This window comes from Cryptotermes secundus, unplaced genomic scaffold (assembly GCF_002891405.2).
Source record: "Cryptotermes secundus unplaced genomic scaffold, Csec_1.0 scaffold88, whole genome shotgun sequence".
Classification (NCBI taxonomy): domain Eukaryota; kingdom Metazoa; phylum Arthropoda; class Insecta; order Blattodea; family Kalotermitidae; genus Cryptotermes; species Cryptotermes secundus.
The window spans coordinates 456,301-472,587 of NW_019724585.1; the positions used below are offsets into that span (position 1 = coordinate 456,301).

Here is a 16,287-nt window from a genome sequence, read left to right on the forward strand (position 1 = left end):
TCAGAAAATGACTCAATGGTGGGCTCTTGTGAATGTGAGTAAGGAACTTTGGGGTTTTATAGAAGATGACAGAAGTTCCAGACTAGCTGAGCAAAAGATTCTCAATAAGGACTTTGCTCTACAAAGTTAGAAGCATATGTTGTTCCCTCTAGATTACACAGAAATGGCGTTCTCTAACTAATAAATCTTTCCTCAGGACTTCAAAACTAAATGAAACACAAAACCTGAATATGCAAAGTTTTACATGCAGCAAACAGGGTGGGGGGGGCATGCACAAAAATAAATTAATTTTCCAGGATATCATCACACACAGAATCTATTCTTCCTAACAGCATTTCGCTTTATTACTCATTCACATTACAATATTTTCCAGTTTCTCTTGTAGGGCATAAACTATTCTGATGTCCTGGACTCACTTGATCCTGAAGACATGTTTCTTCTTTGTGTAGTCATCAGCTACCTTGGTAGATCCCCCACGTAGATCAACAGGACTCTCCCCTTTAAAGTAGCCCTCTGGAGCTGCCTTGTAGCTTTTCTGGTCTTTGTAGAACATGAGTAAACTACCTCGCAGCACTACATAGAGCTTGTCCCATGATCTGTGTATACAAGCCATACAAATTTAAATCACAGACAATGAACTTGAGGGAAAGTAAAAACATAAAGACAATTAAAAAATAATGTAGCACTGAAGGGGGGGGGGAGAGGCTAATATAAACAACACTCACTTCCCTCACTTGTACCAACCTGGTACCCATGGTCTTTTAAGCAATGATAATACAGTGATATGTTTCATGTGGATGCCCTGCTGACACAATGTAGCAAATGATGTGATCCTATTATTGTGGTAAGAGATTGTGAAAAGAAGTAGAATTTGTGAACAAGAGTTCAGTTCAGTGGTAACTGTTTGAATCACAGGATTCACAAACTGGTGCAAACATTGAAAGAAGCATTTGGACGTGTTGCTGCAGAAGCATGTTCTGCTCTGGGTGGCTATGTGAAGTTGGGGTTAAGGAGGAGATCAATCAGCATTTCCAGGACAGCAAAAGAATAAGCAGTGCTGAAAATGTATCTCAAATGATCATCAACCATGGAAAGAAGTGCTGCAAGAATGGTTTACAGCCAAACTGAAAATATTCAATTATGATGGAAACTTCTTAGAATTACATCAAATGCACTAAAATGTGGGACAATTAATAATACTACTATCATTCTTTCATCAGACCTTATTATAAAGTTACCCTTCATTTTTACCTTCATGAAATTATGGCAATGTGTTCCAAGTGACACAATTTTATTCTGAAGACATACAGAATTTCAACAGGCTGGCAGTATATCAGATGTGGGCCGTCAGGGCCTGGGAAGAATTTCTATCCTATAAACCCAAGAAACTCCAAGCACCCCAATAATATACATACAGCATATTAATATTATTGCTTTATCACTCCTAAAACACATTCACAAAATCTATATAAAAAGTTAAAAATATGTCTCCTATGAAATTTAATATATTATCAATTTTACTAGTCCCTATGTCATACTTTAAATGGTACACAGCACAGAGTCACAGAAGTTCATCTTCCAAAACCTTCAATAAAGTCTTTACAAATAAAATTTTTATTCACCAGCCATTTAAATATCCTCCCAGCCAGTCTTGTAGTATCCTTCAAACCAATATTTATACAGCTGTCAGCAGTCTCTGTTAACTCACCCATGTCAAATGTGCAGGTATATTCCTGGAGCTGCACTTTAACTTACCGATTTGATGCTTTCTTTGTGGTAGACTCCCACTCATGCTTTCGGACCAGGTTGCCCTCATACTGGTCCTCTTCTGCACCAGGGCTTGGTCGTTCTGCAGAACACATCACAAGCTAATATTGTCAATACGTTACTGGAAGTGACAGTGACACAAGCCAGTCATAAGAAATACTTATGTGATAGGCAACACCCATAATTTCTTAGAAACTTCAGCACACCTTCACAAAAAAGCTATGGCAACAGACATTTTTAGGTCACTATTAAGAAAACCAGACAACTGAGGCAAAAGAGAGGTCACTGTTCCTATCAAATATCAACTTCAATAACAATTGAGGTAGTGGTCATGGTAATATATATACCAATGATTATGGTGATGAACGGAATAAGGGAAAAAGGAGAGTGGTGGTGAGAATGTCTAACATACTGATCTACAGCCATATTCCTTCTGATGATAACTGTATAAAGAACATAAGATTAATGCCAACATGACTGCAACTGGACACTGACAAGTTCCATGTTTGGTTCTGGTCACAAGAAAATGGTAGCACCACCAGGTAGGTTGCTTCTGAACCTACAGCTCAACCAAATTAAAAAAAAAAAAAACCCAGCACAATCACAACAAGAAATACAGTATAGAGCAGTCATAAATTACAAACAACCACTTCCGCTGACAGCCATATCTGAATGAAGGAGAAAAGTTGCTTCTGGATAAATAAAGGACCCATTTTTTTAACATACATCCACAGAAGTTCTCGAGTGTCTCCAAGGGCATATACTACCATCTGTTGCTTTCTCTGAAATTTAACATTATGCCAAAGACAATCTCGATTACTACAGAGCAATATAAAATGCACACACTAACACACATCTACAACTGTAGTATTATGTTCCGACTAGAATACTACTACAATCACATATAATTCCACACTTATGCAAGTCCAAGGCATGCAAATCCACTTATATTCATATACATCCAACAGTAACTTGCATGTGGGAAAACTTTTACAGAGTTTCATAACACTGCTATGCCTGGCTGGAGTTATAAATTCTGGTGAATATGAAAACAAAATGTCAGGGGACAAACAAACACATACAAAAGTAAGAGGCTTTCCAAGACACTGTCTTTCAATTTCAAAATCTCTGCCAGATTAAAATTAAATTTAGCATGGGACTACCTTACTAGTACTTATTATGAATTCTGGAAAATTGTGAACTTTACATTTAGATGTAAATGAATGTTTCATGTTAACATTTAAAACTCATAAGAAAATGTTTCAAACAAACCTTGTCATTGTTAACATTTTGTTGTGTGCGTCTCTTTTTGCGTAACGGGCCATTTTTAAGAAGTTTATAATAAATTTTATTATGTACTTAAATGGTTACATAGTCATTAAAGTATGCATCTTTCCACTTAATGTATGACACATTCTGAAAGCATCTTAATTTTCATTATTAGAACCATATTTCTGAGATGTGAGAGTTAAAAATTCCTTCTTCATTTACTATCACAAGAAGAGAAGAAAGTTACTATCAGGAGTTACTTCTAATCATAAACATAACTTTTAGGTTGCATGCACTATTAGTGCAGTTTCTCTTACTAATAACTTAGAGCAGATTCCTTGGTAAGCTTGATTGTGTTACTTTGTTGGCTTTAGCTGTTTGCATGTTTCCAGCATGTTACTATTGTGTCACAAAAATGTCTCATTATTTCTTATAAGTTCTTATGCTGTTTGAATGCACAGATGTTGACAAGTCAAGTGTTCTTACATCAAGGGACAAATTTAAGACTATGTTTTAATATATGCTATCTGTTTTCCTTTCATTAAATCCTTCAACCCAGCCATAATTTATTTCAGTCCATCTTCATGGACTAAGTGACATTACTTACTGTATTACTACTGTGCGATTGGTGGACTACACTATTTATGGTATTGCTACTTCCATTTTGTCGGACTATGTTACTTCCTCCTATCCAACACCTCACCTGCAGCCCGTTCCAAATTTGCTTCATCATCACTGTGTGCCCCAGCACCCGTAGTTGGACTTTTAGATCCCTTCTTCCATCGGAAGCTCCGGAATGGAGATTTGGAGCGGGCACGGTCCTTCTTGCGATCCAGAGAAGCCACTCCCGACTCCTTAGTGCTAAGCCGGGGAGCTGTTGAATTTTCAAAGTGTAGCAAGGGATGATCGAATCATGCCATACAAACCCCATGGTACAACCACTGCCTGATACAGTAATCCTTTTCAGCGTCAGCATAGTACGAAAATTACCTATTAAATCCCCATTTGCATTCACAAAACAAATGTCTGTGACAGCACAGAATTTGAATAAATTCTTATTGTGAGATAAAAGGAGCATTCAGATCATGTACCATTCATGTGACAAAGAATAATGTAGTCATGGTGTGGTTGTTCCACAACAGACTGGGCATGACTAAATGTCATACTTACAGTTGCGACAGTTTTGAGAGAGAGATCCATCATTAGAATTAGGCAAACCAAAAGATGTACATGCAAAGCAAGCTATTACAAGTGGGGGGGGGGAACAAACTAGTAACTGTCGCATGCAAATAAAATGTCATCATAATTGATACAGGAAGCTAAATTAATACAAACTGTGTCTGCATAATGATCCACCTTAAGTACAGTGGGTAACATAAAAATTATGCCATATTCAAATAATAATAAAAAGGGGAGAGGAACAATTACCTCAAGACAATCACATAAATATTAACTCACAGATTCATTAGTCTAAATTAGAACTTTTGGTCTTCTTGTATACCATTTTTCTAACCCAGCATAATGTGCTGCAGTCAAGTCCATTTTTCTGACTCCATTTTCATCATACTTGTTCAGATATTTTTTTAACCAGTGTTCTTATAACATTTCATACAGTTAACCTTTCCTCCTGGATTCAATTACAATTTATCTCTGAACAACAAAACCATAACGATACTGCACGAGATTGTGACAACACAGTGCAATCATAGAGTTCTGCATGTGTTGGCTGTTGGTACTACTAATTCTGTCAGTAGGCATATCTACCAGCAATGGTGTTGGGATGTTATGAGTGAACTATAAGAATGCGGAACCCTCAGTATTGCTAAATTATTACAAATTCCAGAAAGGTGACTTCTGGTGATGATGGGTCTACGGTTATGAACCTAAGCTAAGCAGAAATCATCACACATGGAAATCTACTTCCTGGCCTTGACTGAAAAATGCATGTGAAGTGCATAGCAAGAGCAACGTGATGTTTAGTCTTCTTCAATTACAAGGGTTATCATGCACTATGAGAAGGCTCCATTGACTCCTGACTAACATTCATAAAGTGTTGAGAAATGTCTCTGTGATGCAATATCATAAATATCTACAGAAGTGGCAAATTAACCCTGACAATACACCTGCACCAACTAACCCAGCTTGTGAAGCAATTTTCATCTCAACACAGTACTCCATAAGTCAGACAGCCTCTCTACTATCTATGACTCTTCGTAACTTCTTACTGTTACCTAAACTTAAAAACAACTCCAAAGGCAAAGATTTCATGTTGGCAAAAATGAATACGACCTCATAGCAAACCTTTGGTGACTCAAAAACTGCGTTTCAGAGGTACTTCCTGCACTGCCAAGAGAGGTGGAATCAGTGTGAAAAGAGGCTACTATTAACGTATTTTCTTTCCCATTACAAGTACCACGTACGGTGCCTAAGGCTTCATGGATTCAGTCTCAATATCGTCTAATCATGCCTCATACATCTTACCACAGAAAACTAATTCCATAAATTTCTTCATACATTGCAACAAACCAACCAATTTGATAATACCACATATAAGAACATGGCAGAATAGATCACCCACAATTTTCAACTTTTAGAGGCAGAGAAAATGAATGTGACTGGAACATATGGACCACAGACTACAGATCAGTGTGTAGACACAGTTTCCCCAAGTGTTGGCAATATGTGTTACTTACTAGATGCTGCTGAGGAAGGTGGTGTCTGGCTTGCTGCTGTGGAACTGAGCTGTGAGGATGAACGTTCATGAACTCCCTGCACCGGTTGTGCATCAGCAATCTCTTCAGCAACCGGCAAACTGAGACTGGGTACATGCACTGGCAGGCAGAACAACAAATCTCATGCAGCAATAAAACATGCAAATCATGCACGATGCCTACTCAGACCATGCTGTTCCTCGGCTCAAAATATTTATTTTTTTAAAAGCAGTTCATGTTTTGTAGTCTATTCTAACATGGTCAAAAGAAGGGTCAGAACTCTTATAAAAGACTAATTTATCAGATTTTAGTTGTACTGTGATTTCATGCCTCCAAAGATGGCCTTTGATCATCCCGGCCTCAGCTGACTGGACTCTCCATTTTAGGTTTAGGACAGATTTACTAATGGAACCGAGGATAATTTGGAAAGTGGGGGCTATAACATGAATTATATATATATAACTGGTATCAGGGGTCATGCAACTGGAACTATCTCCATATAGTGCAGGGGTCTAGAATGGAAGTTTTATTTTAATGCACAAGGTGAATCTCTGATTTACCTTCACTAGCAGATTTGCTCATTATTTTCTTTCATGGTGGAAACAAACACTGTCAGTCACAAACTAACCACTTGATAATGCACTTCACCACTCACAAATCACAGGTCATCTGTTAACATCATTAATTACCTTAATTTCTCATTTCTTCCACATGTTCCACCCTTTAACCTCCTTTATTTTACCACCCCAATAATATCAGGTGCACAGTAAGAATTATGAGGCCCACATTATGCACTTTTCTAGGGCAAGAACTTGTCTGCATCAGACAAGTTAACAACCCACCCTCATCCTCTTCACTTTCATCACAAAATGAAATACAAGCCATGTACATTATACTATACACTGGTCCTTGCTATAATGAGATTCTCAGAGTTCATATCATGAGAATTATGAAAAAAAATCTCTCAATATGTGCAAGGGCATTAGCCAGCTTTTGGGGCCTAAAATAAATCTGAAATTAAATGTGACCTTTCAAAAGAGTCCAGACAACAGCCAACTGATGGAATCCAAAATTAAGATACATTTAAAATAGTGCTTCTCATAGGAGTTCAAGATAACACCCAACTTTAGGGGTCCAAAATACTCAATCAGTACTGTACTAAATTCTGTGATTTAAAGGACTACATAGGAAGGTTCCAAGCATATGTTCACAACAGAATTATAATGCATATTACTGTGATGCAAAAACCTGCTTACCTTCATTGCACTTACCTTGAGTCGCAAGCACACGATGAAGCACAACTACATTGCCTATTAGCTATAAGGTAAAGTGGGTTAGTTACTGAGCACAGAAAAAAAAATGTATTAATATCATTCTGCTGCAAGACAGCGCTCCTAAAGGTGCAAAGAAAATGGAAAATGAAGTAAATATATTACATTACAGCAGAGCCTCTTTTATCAAACTTAAATCATTACAAGATATTTCCAATGCATTTTATCTTTTAAATTCTTAATGCTTCAATAATCTGGTTGCATCTGTCAATGTGAGGCCAAAGTATGAAACGTTATGTATTCACAAAATGGTGAATACCTGCACATAATCTACCAGCATTCATAAAACATGTTTGTTTGTGCATGTGCACATGTGTGTGGTTGGGGGTGGGTAAGTTACTGTCATTTAGAAGCTTATAACGTGAATACTATTTTGCAACACAAAACCTCCTTAAAATGTCTAAATATATGCAAGTATAATTAGAAATAACAAACTTCATATCAGAAGACTGTGTTGCCACTCATTCTGGCATGCTACTTCCTTTCTACAGACTGCAGCAGATTTTATACTGCACTCTCAAAGCTGCGACCTAAAAATTCATATACCTCAGTATATTTTTACATTACTTCAGTGTTCAGCACATTCTCTAGGCTGAGGGTCAACTATACGACCATTATGGTGTGAAACCCTACGTTCACAACAGGGATCACTATCTGTATACACATCATTAATTCATAATTCAAGAACAACTATGGCCCAATCTTCTGGGGTTGGTATCTCCCTTAACAGATTTAAGTTAGTTAATGGAGGATCCACTGTAATGAAACAGCACAGAGAAAGGACCATACTTAGTACAGATAATGCACACCGCTCCCTCTTTCTGAAAGCTGTAATAATATGGGAAAGAAGTGCTAGTACAAGTTCACCCTGAAGCCAGGAACACCAGCACCAAGTTCTATGCATATAACAGAATCTTCACTTTAAGCACATGTTCATGAGAGTCCTGTAAGAGAGTTAGTAATGACATACAGTGCAAGCTGAAGTGTTTACCAGCAGGCTGTCTGCAGCATTTCACCAGACAAAAAGAAATTTGTAAGCTTTGTTCATACCAACTTCTTGGTGGCACTGTTAATACTTTCAGCATATAACATCCTACAGGATTATCACAACAATTTCTTCTATGTGTACGTTAAATCCCACCAGTACTACCCCTACTTCTAAGCAAGTAGCCTCTTACTATGAAAGTTAAACATTTCTGGCCAAATACAAGCATTTCTGCTGCTAATCCTGCACCAGAGAACTATAAGGCTTATTTTGGACTTTATCCATCATCTGGTATATGTAAGACAAAAAACCACAACGTTTCAGAGACTGGATCTGTCTCCGTCCTCAGGTGGATGGGGCAGGATAGACCTACTCAGTTAGGGACCCATTAGAAAGAGCTAGTCTCAATCACTGGACCTAGCTCTTTCAAACAGGCCCAACTGAGCAGATCTATCCTGCCCCAACCACCTGAGGAGGGAGACAGATTCAGTCTCCGAAACGTTGTGGGTTTTTGTCTTATATATACCAGATGATGGATAAAGTCCAAAATAAGCCTTATAGTTCTGTACAGCAAACACCATCATCAGAATCCTCTCAAGTCTAATCCTGCATTACTACACAGTCGCTAACAGTAAATGGATTTCATATTTATAATCTACTCTAGTAAAAGAAATCCGCACGTGTTAGATCTTGTACAGTTGTAAGTCTACATAAAACCTTGCTGTGAATATTATGCACTTTTAACACATCCAAATGAAAGTGCTCTACATGTATAATAAATTCTGGTAGTTATTCTACAATTCTAGCATTTTATTCGGTAGATGAATACATGGCATACAGGCAAGCATAATACATTATTGTTGTCTTTCCAAGATTATGTATTATCTAGATTTGTTATATGACTGCTTTTTATTTTATTATTGTATTTTTCATTTTATAATTCTTGAATATTTTAATTGTTGAGATTAGATTGCATTTTGCAACGTCATTTTGCTGACGAATTCAATATCCGGTCCGGTTTCCAGACAATGGATCTGTGAAATTATGTATCTATGTATGTATGTATACTAAGCTTTTGTTTTGGCATCTACCCCATTAAAGGGGTTCTAGGTTCATAATAATTTATGCTGGTGTTGCTCTAATTTGTAAGCAGCCACACACAGAAAATGTTCCATAATACTAACCTACCTAAATAAAAAAATAATAGGTAAAATTCTACCTCTATCTTCCAAGTATCATCTCACCATAAATCAATCTCTAGTCATAATAAACCCTTCTAGTGACATCCTAGATTTCAAATACATGTAGATTTGAAAAGGCTTCTGACACTGGTGTGTAACACTCAGAATTACTGAATTTGTTTATCTTTTCCATCATCTGGCATTCTACAAACTAGTCTCTAGAACACCACACAATGGAAAAAGTCCAAAAACCCAGCAATTCAAATTACATACTCATCACAAATGTTCCACATTTCTAAGCAACCTGAAAAAAAAAAAGTTCTACACTTTAACAAATTCTCTATGTCCAAGATCTCTTAAGTACCACCTACTGTTAATGTTCTACATTTCTAATCTATACCAACAAACATGTTCTAACTTCATAATAAATCCTAATGGTGATACCCTGGGTTCTCAAGTTACCACTTGCTGTAACATGTTCAATTTCAATTCGTCATATTAACACGACTATAACACTGTCGACTGCGCCACTAAGCAACACAAGCACAGTGAGGTTAACAGATCAGTTTTGCCAAGTTAGCTGCAAACAGTCACTAGTCACTACCCAAGCCAAGGACAACAGAAGGGCTGACTCACCTTCCCGGGCAGCGGGCCGCTCCGACGGCGTCACTGCCTTGGTGGAAGGTTTGCGAGTGGCTGGAGGTGACCAATCACGGCATGTAGACGTGGTAGGAGTAGGGTAAGGTGGAAGAGACAAAGAAACAGATTGTGGTCATCACATGCAGCACATGCCAAGAGCCACATTCCACATGCCATAGCAGTGGGTTGCCCCAGTGCCAGACCATTCAGGAATGCACCCCTGTTGCAAACACCCTACCACAATCAGTGCTTGCACAACTACAGTGAAACTGCAACCTAATATTCTTTTCAAAGAAACTAAATTTAATTCAACTAAATATTCTTAAAAGAATCCCTCATATTTTTCATGGATATGCTCCCACCCCCTTCAGCGAGTGATGTTCCAATTCCTGAGTGTTCAAGAATTAAACATTTCTATGAAGGTCAGTCAGAAAGTAAGCTTACAAGGCATATGGTTTGAGGCTGTTTATTATACAATACATAATCCCTAACATGAAGAATGCATGGTAATTCTACTGTCATCTCACAACTTTATTGACACAGTCTCAATAAAAACTGAGGCATCTGTGTCATGGGACAAATTTTTCCATTCCCTGTTAGTAGAACTACATATCCGTTTAGTTCTGCCATCATTTCACCGCTGTTTCCATCCTGTCACTGCGAGCACACGATACCATAGCTAGTTGAGGCACTATGATACAAGCCACAAGGCTGCTGGTTTGATTCCTGATGAGGTCATTGGATTTTTCATCTAATCCTTCCAGCTGCACTATGGCCACAGGGTCAACTCAGCCTCTAACAGAAATGATAACCACATATCTTCATGGGGGTAAAAGGTGGCCAGTGCATAAGGCTGACAACCTCACAGCCATCCGTGAACTGAAGGTATAGAAATATATGGGAGCCTCGACGTCTCACAACACTATGGGCCTCCATGGCCTGTTACAGGGCTAACTTTTGTTTAACTTTCCATCCTGTCTTCACTTTGAAACCTATGGCCTCCAAGATATTCTTCAGCACTTCAGAAAGTTGGCAGTCACTAGGTGACAGGTCAGGTCTACATGGAGGAGGCTCCAATATATCCCACTGGAAGCACTGCAAAACTTTTTTGGGCTGCCACTGTAGTGCAGCCATGCACTGTAGTACATAAGCAGAACACATTTCCAGTAAGGTCTGGAATGTTTTTGTTTAATGGCCAGGTATAAATTTGTCAGTGCTGCAGAATATGTCACTATTGATTGGTGTGCCTTATGCACATCTGTGATCCCAAAACAATGCAGCCAATCACTTTGCCAGCAGATCTCATAATCTTGAACTTCTCTGATCATAAAGAAGTGGGGAGTTTCCATCCCCTCTCAGTGCGTTTTGTCTCTGTTGTGTGATGATGAACCCATGTCTTGTCTCCTGTGACAATGTGCTCAAGAAATTCTTGACCACTGACAGAGTACTGCTGCAAAAATGACTGGATACAAGACTTCATTCTTTCTGTTAATCTTCCATTAGTGCTCAAGGCACCCAACATGCAAACACTTTGTTAAACCCTACGTTCTGAAACATGATGACAAGTGCTCCATGCGACAGATTCAAGTCACGTTGCACTTCCCTCACTGCTGGTATGCCATTCTTTTATAAGTCTCCACACTAACCCTTATGCCTTAAAATTCCACATATAATTTTGCTAACTCTACCAATTTATAAAATCTTCGCCATAAACCTCCACAAGCTGGTTATTTCTGCTGGTAATGCACTTTTTGCATTAGAAAACATAATTACTTCATACTTGGACCACTGTTTAAGTCTAGCAGCCATGTTCAACTGACTCACACACACAGTTAAGTGGTAATGGGAAGTCAAATTGCAATGTCTCCAACAATGATTAACAATATCCACAATAAGAGTAGGCCATCTAGCTGTGAGATTACACATACTGTAAATTTACTTTCTGACTGCCCTCATAGAAGAATCTTGTGGAACAACTATAATTCCTTTTAGACTTATGGGAGAAGCATGTATATAAAAAAGGAACATCAGTCTCCCAACTGTACTCTACATGCAAAGGATGTGGAATGGACAGAACTGCCTTTTCATACGCGATGCTCTCTGCATTTTAAGTATGGAACGGTATACAGACTAGATCAACTGCAAGCTGACAAGCAAGGATTATAGTCAGTAGGTGATCCAATGAAGTTAAATGACTAAATGACCAGCTGTGAGATGGACTAGGTGGTGAGATCTAGCTCGAGAAATACAGAGGAAAGTTTGGAGAACAATGGATACAGATAACAGAGGAGAATTTATTGGGGGACAGAGAAGAATGGAGGAACGTCTGTCATAAGGTTACGCTGTGACATGTGAAGTTTTATTGTGAAATATATGAAGAATGTGCAAGTAATGGCAGAAGCCACTCCATATTTTTTTCTAATGCTGTTTCTCATAAATGGAAGGAAAACTAGATCCAGCAGTGTCCACATATTTTTGTAATCTGGATAGCATATTTTTGAGGGACTACATTTCAGAATTCACTTTTTATTGTTAAGAACATCTTAAATTTCATTTAAGTTCATCAACAATCTTGAGAAGTAAGCGGCACGGCAACAACTGGGTGTCTAGCGAACCATCCACTGTCGGAAGAAGTGGTTTTATTGCCATATAAGAACAGTTACTGCATGACAGAGCACAGATCCCACTGCATACAACTGTATCTTCCCACTATTAAATGGCAAACCACCAATATTTCTTCATAAAATTTTAATGCAATGTTTACCATTTTTCTGCTTTTATTTACTTGCACGAAAAGATGATAGCAGGAGTTTCGTCACACATGTGAAATAATGGTTGCCACATCAGTGGTGTTGGCAGTTTTGACCTCTGAGCTGTGTGAAGCAGAACCTCAGTGTGAGTCACGGACAAGAAGTGCTGTGAAAGGCTCTGTACAGTACACTCCAAATAAAATTAAACATTACCATGGTATATAACAAAGGAAAGTCAATTTAATTGCATTACACACCACTAGAAAATTAACACTGCACGGAATATCAATTAATTTATCTTCTTCACAACTGCCTTTAGTCCTCTTCCAGTTCTTCCACTCGTGATAGGCCATCGTTTTCTGACATGTCACTTGACTCATCAGTGTCGTCACTGTTGTCCACTCCGTTATCTTCAATCATAATATGTTCACTAGTCTTCAATTATGTCTTTTTGCTCATAACAAAGTTGTTCTAATTTTTCCACATATATTCGCTCAGTCCTTTTGCCCAATATCTTTGAATTTCTGACAACACAGCTGCTCAACATCCTTAATTTTAAATGCTGTATTCTTGCTTGCAACCCACTGTTTTATATCTCCCCAAATAAGTTCAGTGGGGTTTGTATCAGGATAATATTACAGAAGTCTAAACACAGAATGTTCTCTGTCTCCTAACATCTGCTCAATCACAGAATATTTGTGTTCTGGCTTATTTAACTTCATTAAATAGTACAAGTAAGTTCCCAACATGTTGTTACAAAACTGGATGTTTCTTTCCAATCGCCAGGCTTTCATTCTTTACTGCTTTGTGTCTGCTGTCATTGGAATCTCTCTCTGAATGTTATGATGTGGCACTGTCAATCACTAGAATGGAATTTTGTGGAAAAATCGGTATTAGTATTATTTATAACCAATGGGCATAATTTTTACTGTCTACTTTGTTGTGATAATCTCTGATTTTCTGCCTAAATTTATATATATGAGAAGTACATATGAAATTAAGCCTATCTTCCTCCAGCATGAGTAATGACACCTGTCACCTTTTGAAGCTGGTGCCAACAAACTGGAATCATCATCAGTCCAATTCTTCAGTCTGGCATGAATGTCATGGATGTAAGTCTGATCTTCAAACAAGACTGGGTGGCTGTCAACTTTGTACTTTCTGGGTGGAGTCAGGTACAATATGCACAGAATGTATACAGTTCCCTTCACTGAGGACTCTTGTGTGTCCTGATCCTCTTCCACCTAAAACTGAGGTCTCTACAAATTCTTCAGAGGCCTAAACAACCTCCTTTAAAATCAAAGCTCTCTTTCAGTTTTATGATTCAACAATTGCTGGAAGAGTTTCCTCCTGTACATACACACTGTAGATGGTGCACCAAACAAGACATTAATCAATGTTATTTCAGTTATTCACTTAGGGACACTGTGCTTCTTGGCAGGCAATGATTTTCGTGTTCTACAAACTCTCTCAGAATTCTTCTAATTGTCCTTTCAGACACCCCAGCAGCTTCCACCACTCTCTTCTACAGTTTTCCTATTTCTTTAAAGCCACTGTATCTTTACTTCTTGGCCTCTCTTTTCTTAAAACGACATATGTCTGTGACAATTTCTTGCCTCTGAATGTGTAATGAACAGAAGGGATGTTGTTAACACAGCATTCAGAAGAAAATATCAGTCCTCCACATTGCTGCAATGTCACAGACCGTACTGGCAAGCCAAAACACGTAGCAAATAGGGCACAGATCCCACTGCATACAACTGTATCTTCCCACTATTAAATGGCAAACCACCAATATTTCTTCATAAAATTTTAATGCAATGTTTACCATTTTTCTGTGCTTAATTTTTCTGCTTTTATTTACTTGCACGACAAAAATTTTGTACAGATTCACTTGCCCATTGTCACATCTTAGAACAAGACATACACAACATCTGCAGATGCGTTAAACTGAGACTGCACTACATGGTTAAGCAAAAATTCAATTCCCACAATTATCATTGAGTTGTCTCTCATAACTGCAGATAAAACATATTGAAAAAAGGGAAAACATAGGAGTGTCTGGTTAGGAAAGGATGAAAGGAGACACATGCATTGCATACATATATGAACAATATAACATAAATTAATAATTAACAAAATGATATTAATACCCATGCAGAATGGAGGTAAATCATCTTCAAAATTGGATCAAAGGCTATGGTATAGTAATGAAAAATAATCTCAAAACATAAAACTACATAAAACAAGCATAATAATTTATATTAAATTAACTGAAAGAAATGAAGCAAAAGAAAAACACCTTTCATGTTATAATTAAGAACATAATAAATAAATCCAATTACTGATGTATTCTAAACATACTGCTCTATTCATCACAATGCCAGTGCAGTTCCAGTCTGTCTTCTTGTTCGGAACAAAGCACACAAAAGTGCAGTGCGTCACAACAAGAAACTACTATATTAGCTTGCTCCTCAAATCAAGCTAGTTCAGGTATTACTGTCCTGTCATGATAATTAAAACAAATGCAGGCATTCACCTTTAACCTTCCATTTCCACAGATAAAAAGCAGACATTTGGTACAAAGTTGCCAGGAAGCATCAGAACATGCAATTGCAGTATCTCACCTTCTCGTGTTTCAGCCTCCTTCTCACCATTCAGCTGCGCCTGTTCTGCTTCTGGTGATACTTCACCATCAATCCTTTAAGCAATAAACATGTTATATTGAATTACAGTTAAATATTTATCAAATATTCTCTGTGATATTGGTACTGTGTCAGAGCCTGTCATCTGCTAAAACTGAGTCAGGACTCCAGAAATATGACCTACATTCCACCTACTTAGCAAAATATTCAATGCCATAGGCTCTTAATGTTCTTAGTGGTTTTACACTGATTCCATGTAGCTAACACTGAAAATATGAAACACCAGCAATGTATAGCAATGTGAAGAGAAACAGAAAACACTTATTCTTGGGTTCCAGATGCTAATAAAATCTGTACACTTCCATATTCTTGTTTGGCAGACAAAAATTAAAAATAAAAGCATATGGGTACAAGGACTATTAATATGTTTGCTGTAACCATATAATTTAAGAATATTTCCATCTGCAATGGGAATCTCTAATTTACTCTGGGTTCATATTACAGTCACAGGTGATAGTCCTATGTGTAATTTGTTCATCTCAATTTTTTTCTAGTGTGAGCCCTCTGGTGGGTCTGGTGGTATGTAAGGAAACCTTTGTCACATGACAGACAATAACATAAGACAATTATTTAACAAATGCTCAGCCTTGTTCTCTTACTTTTGAAGGGTGGGCACATGCATACCTGCACAAGCACACATCCATTTCCACCAAAACAATAAAGAATGAAGGCAAAAATATAAGGCATAAAAAGCAATTCCACTGACCTCTCGCTTGGCTGATCATCTGGCGAGCTAGGAGGGGGTGTCTGTTTGGCAGCCAGTTCTTCCTGACGTTTCCGCTCTTCTTCCTCTTGTCTTCGCTTTAGTTCTTTCAACTCAAACTGCAAACGCAAATTAAGTCTTAGTTACAATCATGGACTGCAACAGAGTTACACCATGATAAGTTGGGTCTTGCAAGACTACAGATCTTATGTACTGTAACAGCAGACCCCTTGCCGAGTAACAGCT

At 37.9% G+C, this 16,287-nt stretch overlaps 1 protein-coding gene across 9 annotated transcripts in view; it reads right to left on the reverse strand.

Moving 5' to 3' along the window:
* Window positions 1–16,287, reverse strand: part of LOC111862251 (spectrin beta chain) — a 160,229-nt gene that overhangs the window by 15,744 nt on the left and 128,198 nt on the right. For 4 of the 9 annotated variants that reach the window (XM_023847470.2, XM_023847469.2, XM_023847478.2 and 1 more), the window contains 7 exons: window positions 16,045–16,160; window positions 15,261–15,334; window positions 9,881–9,940; window positions 5,730–5,867; window positions 3,740–3,910; window positions 1,756–1,849; window positions 417–596 (listed from right to left, as the gene is read on the reverse strand). In XM_023847470.2, coding sequence (XP_023703238.1) covers window positions 417–596; window positions 1,756–1,849; window positions 3,740–3,910; window positions 5,730–5,867; window positions 9,881–9,940; window positions 15,261–15,334; window positions 16,045–16,160 — 833 coding nt within the window. The remainder of the gene's footprint in view (window positions 1–416; window positions 597–1,755; window positions 1,850–3,739; window positions 3,911–5,729; window positions 5,868–9,880; window positions 9,941–15,260; window positions 15,335–16,044; window positions 16,161–16,287) is intronic. The other 5 variants (XM_023847472.2, XM_023847473.2, XM_023847475.2 and 2 more) reach the window with 5 other exon arrangements.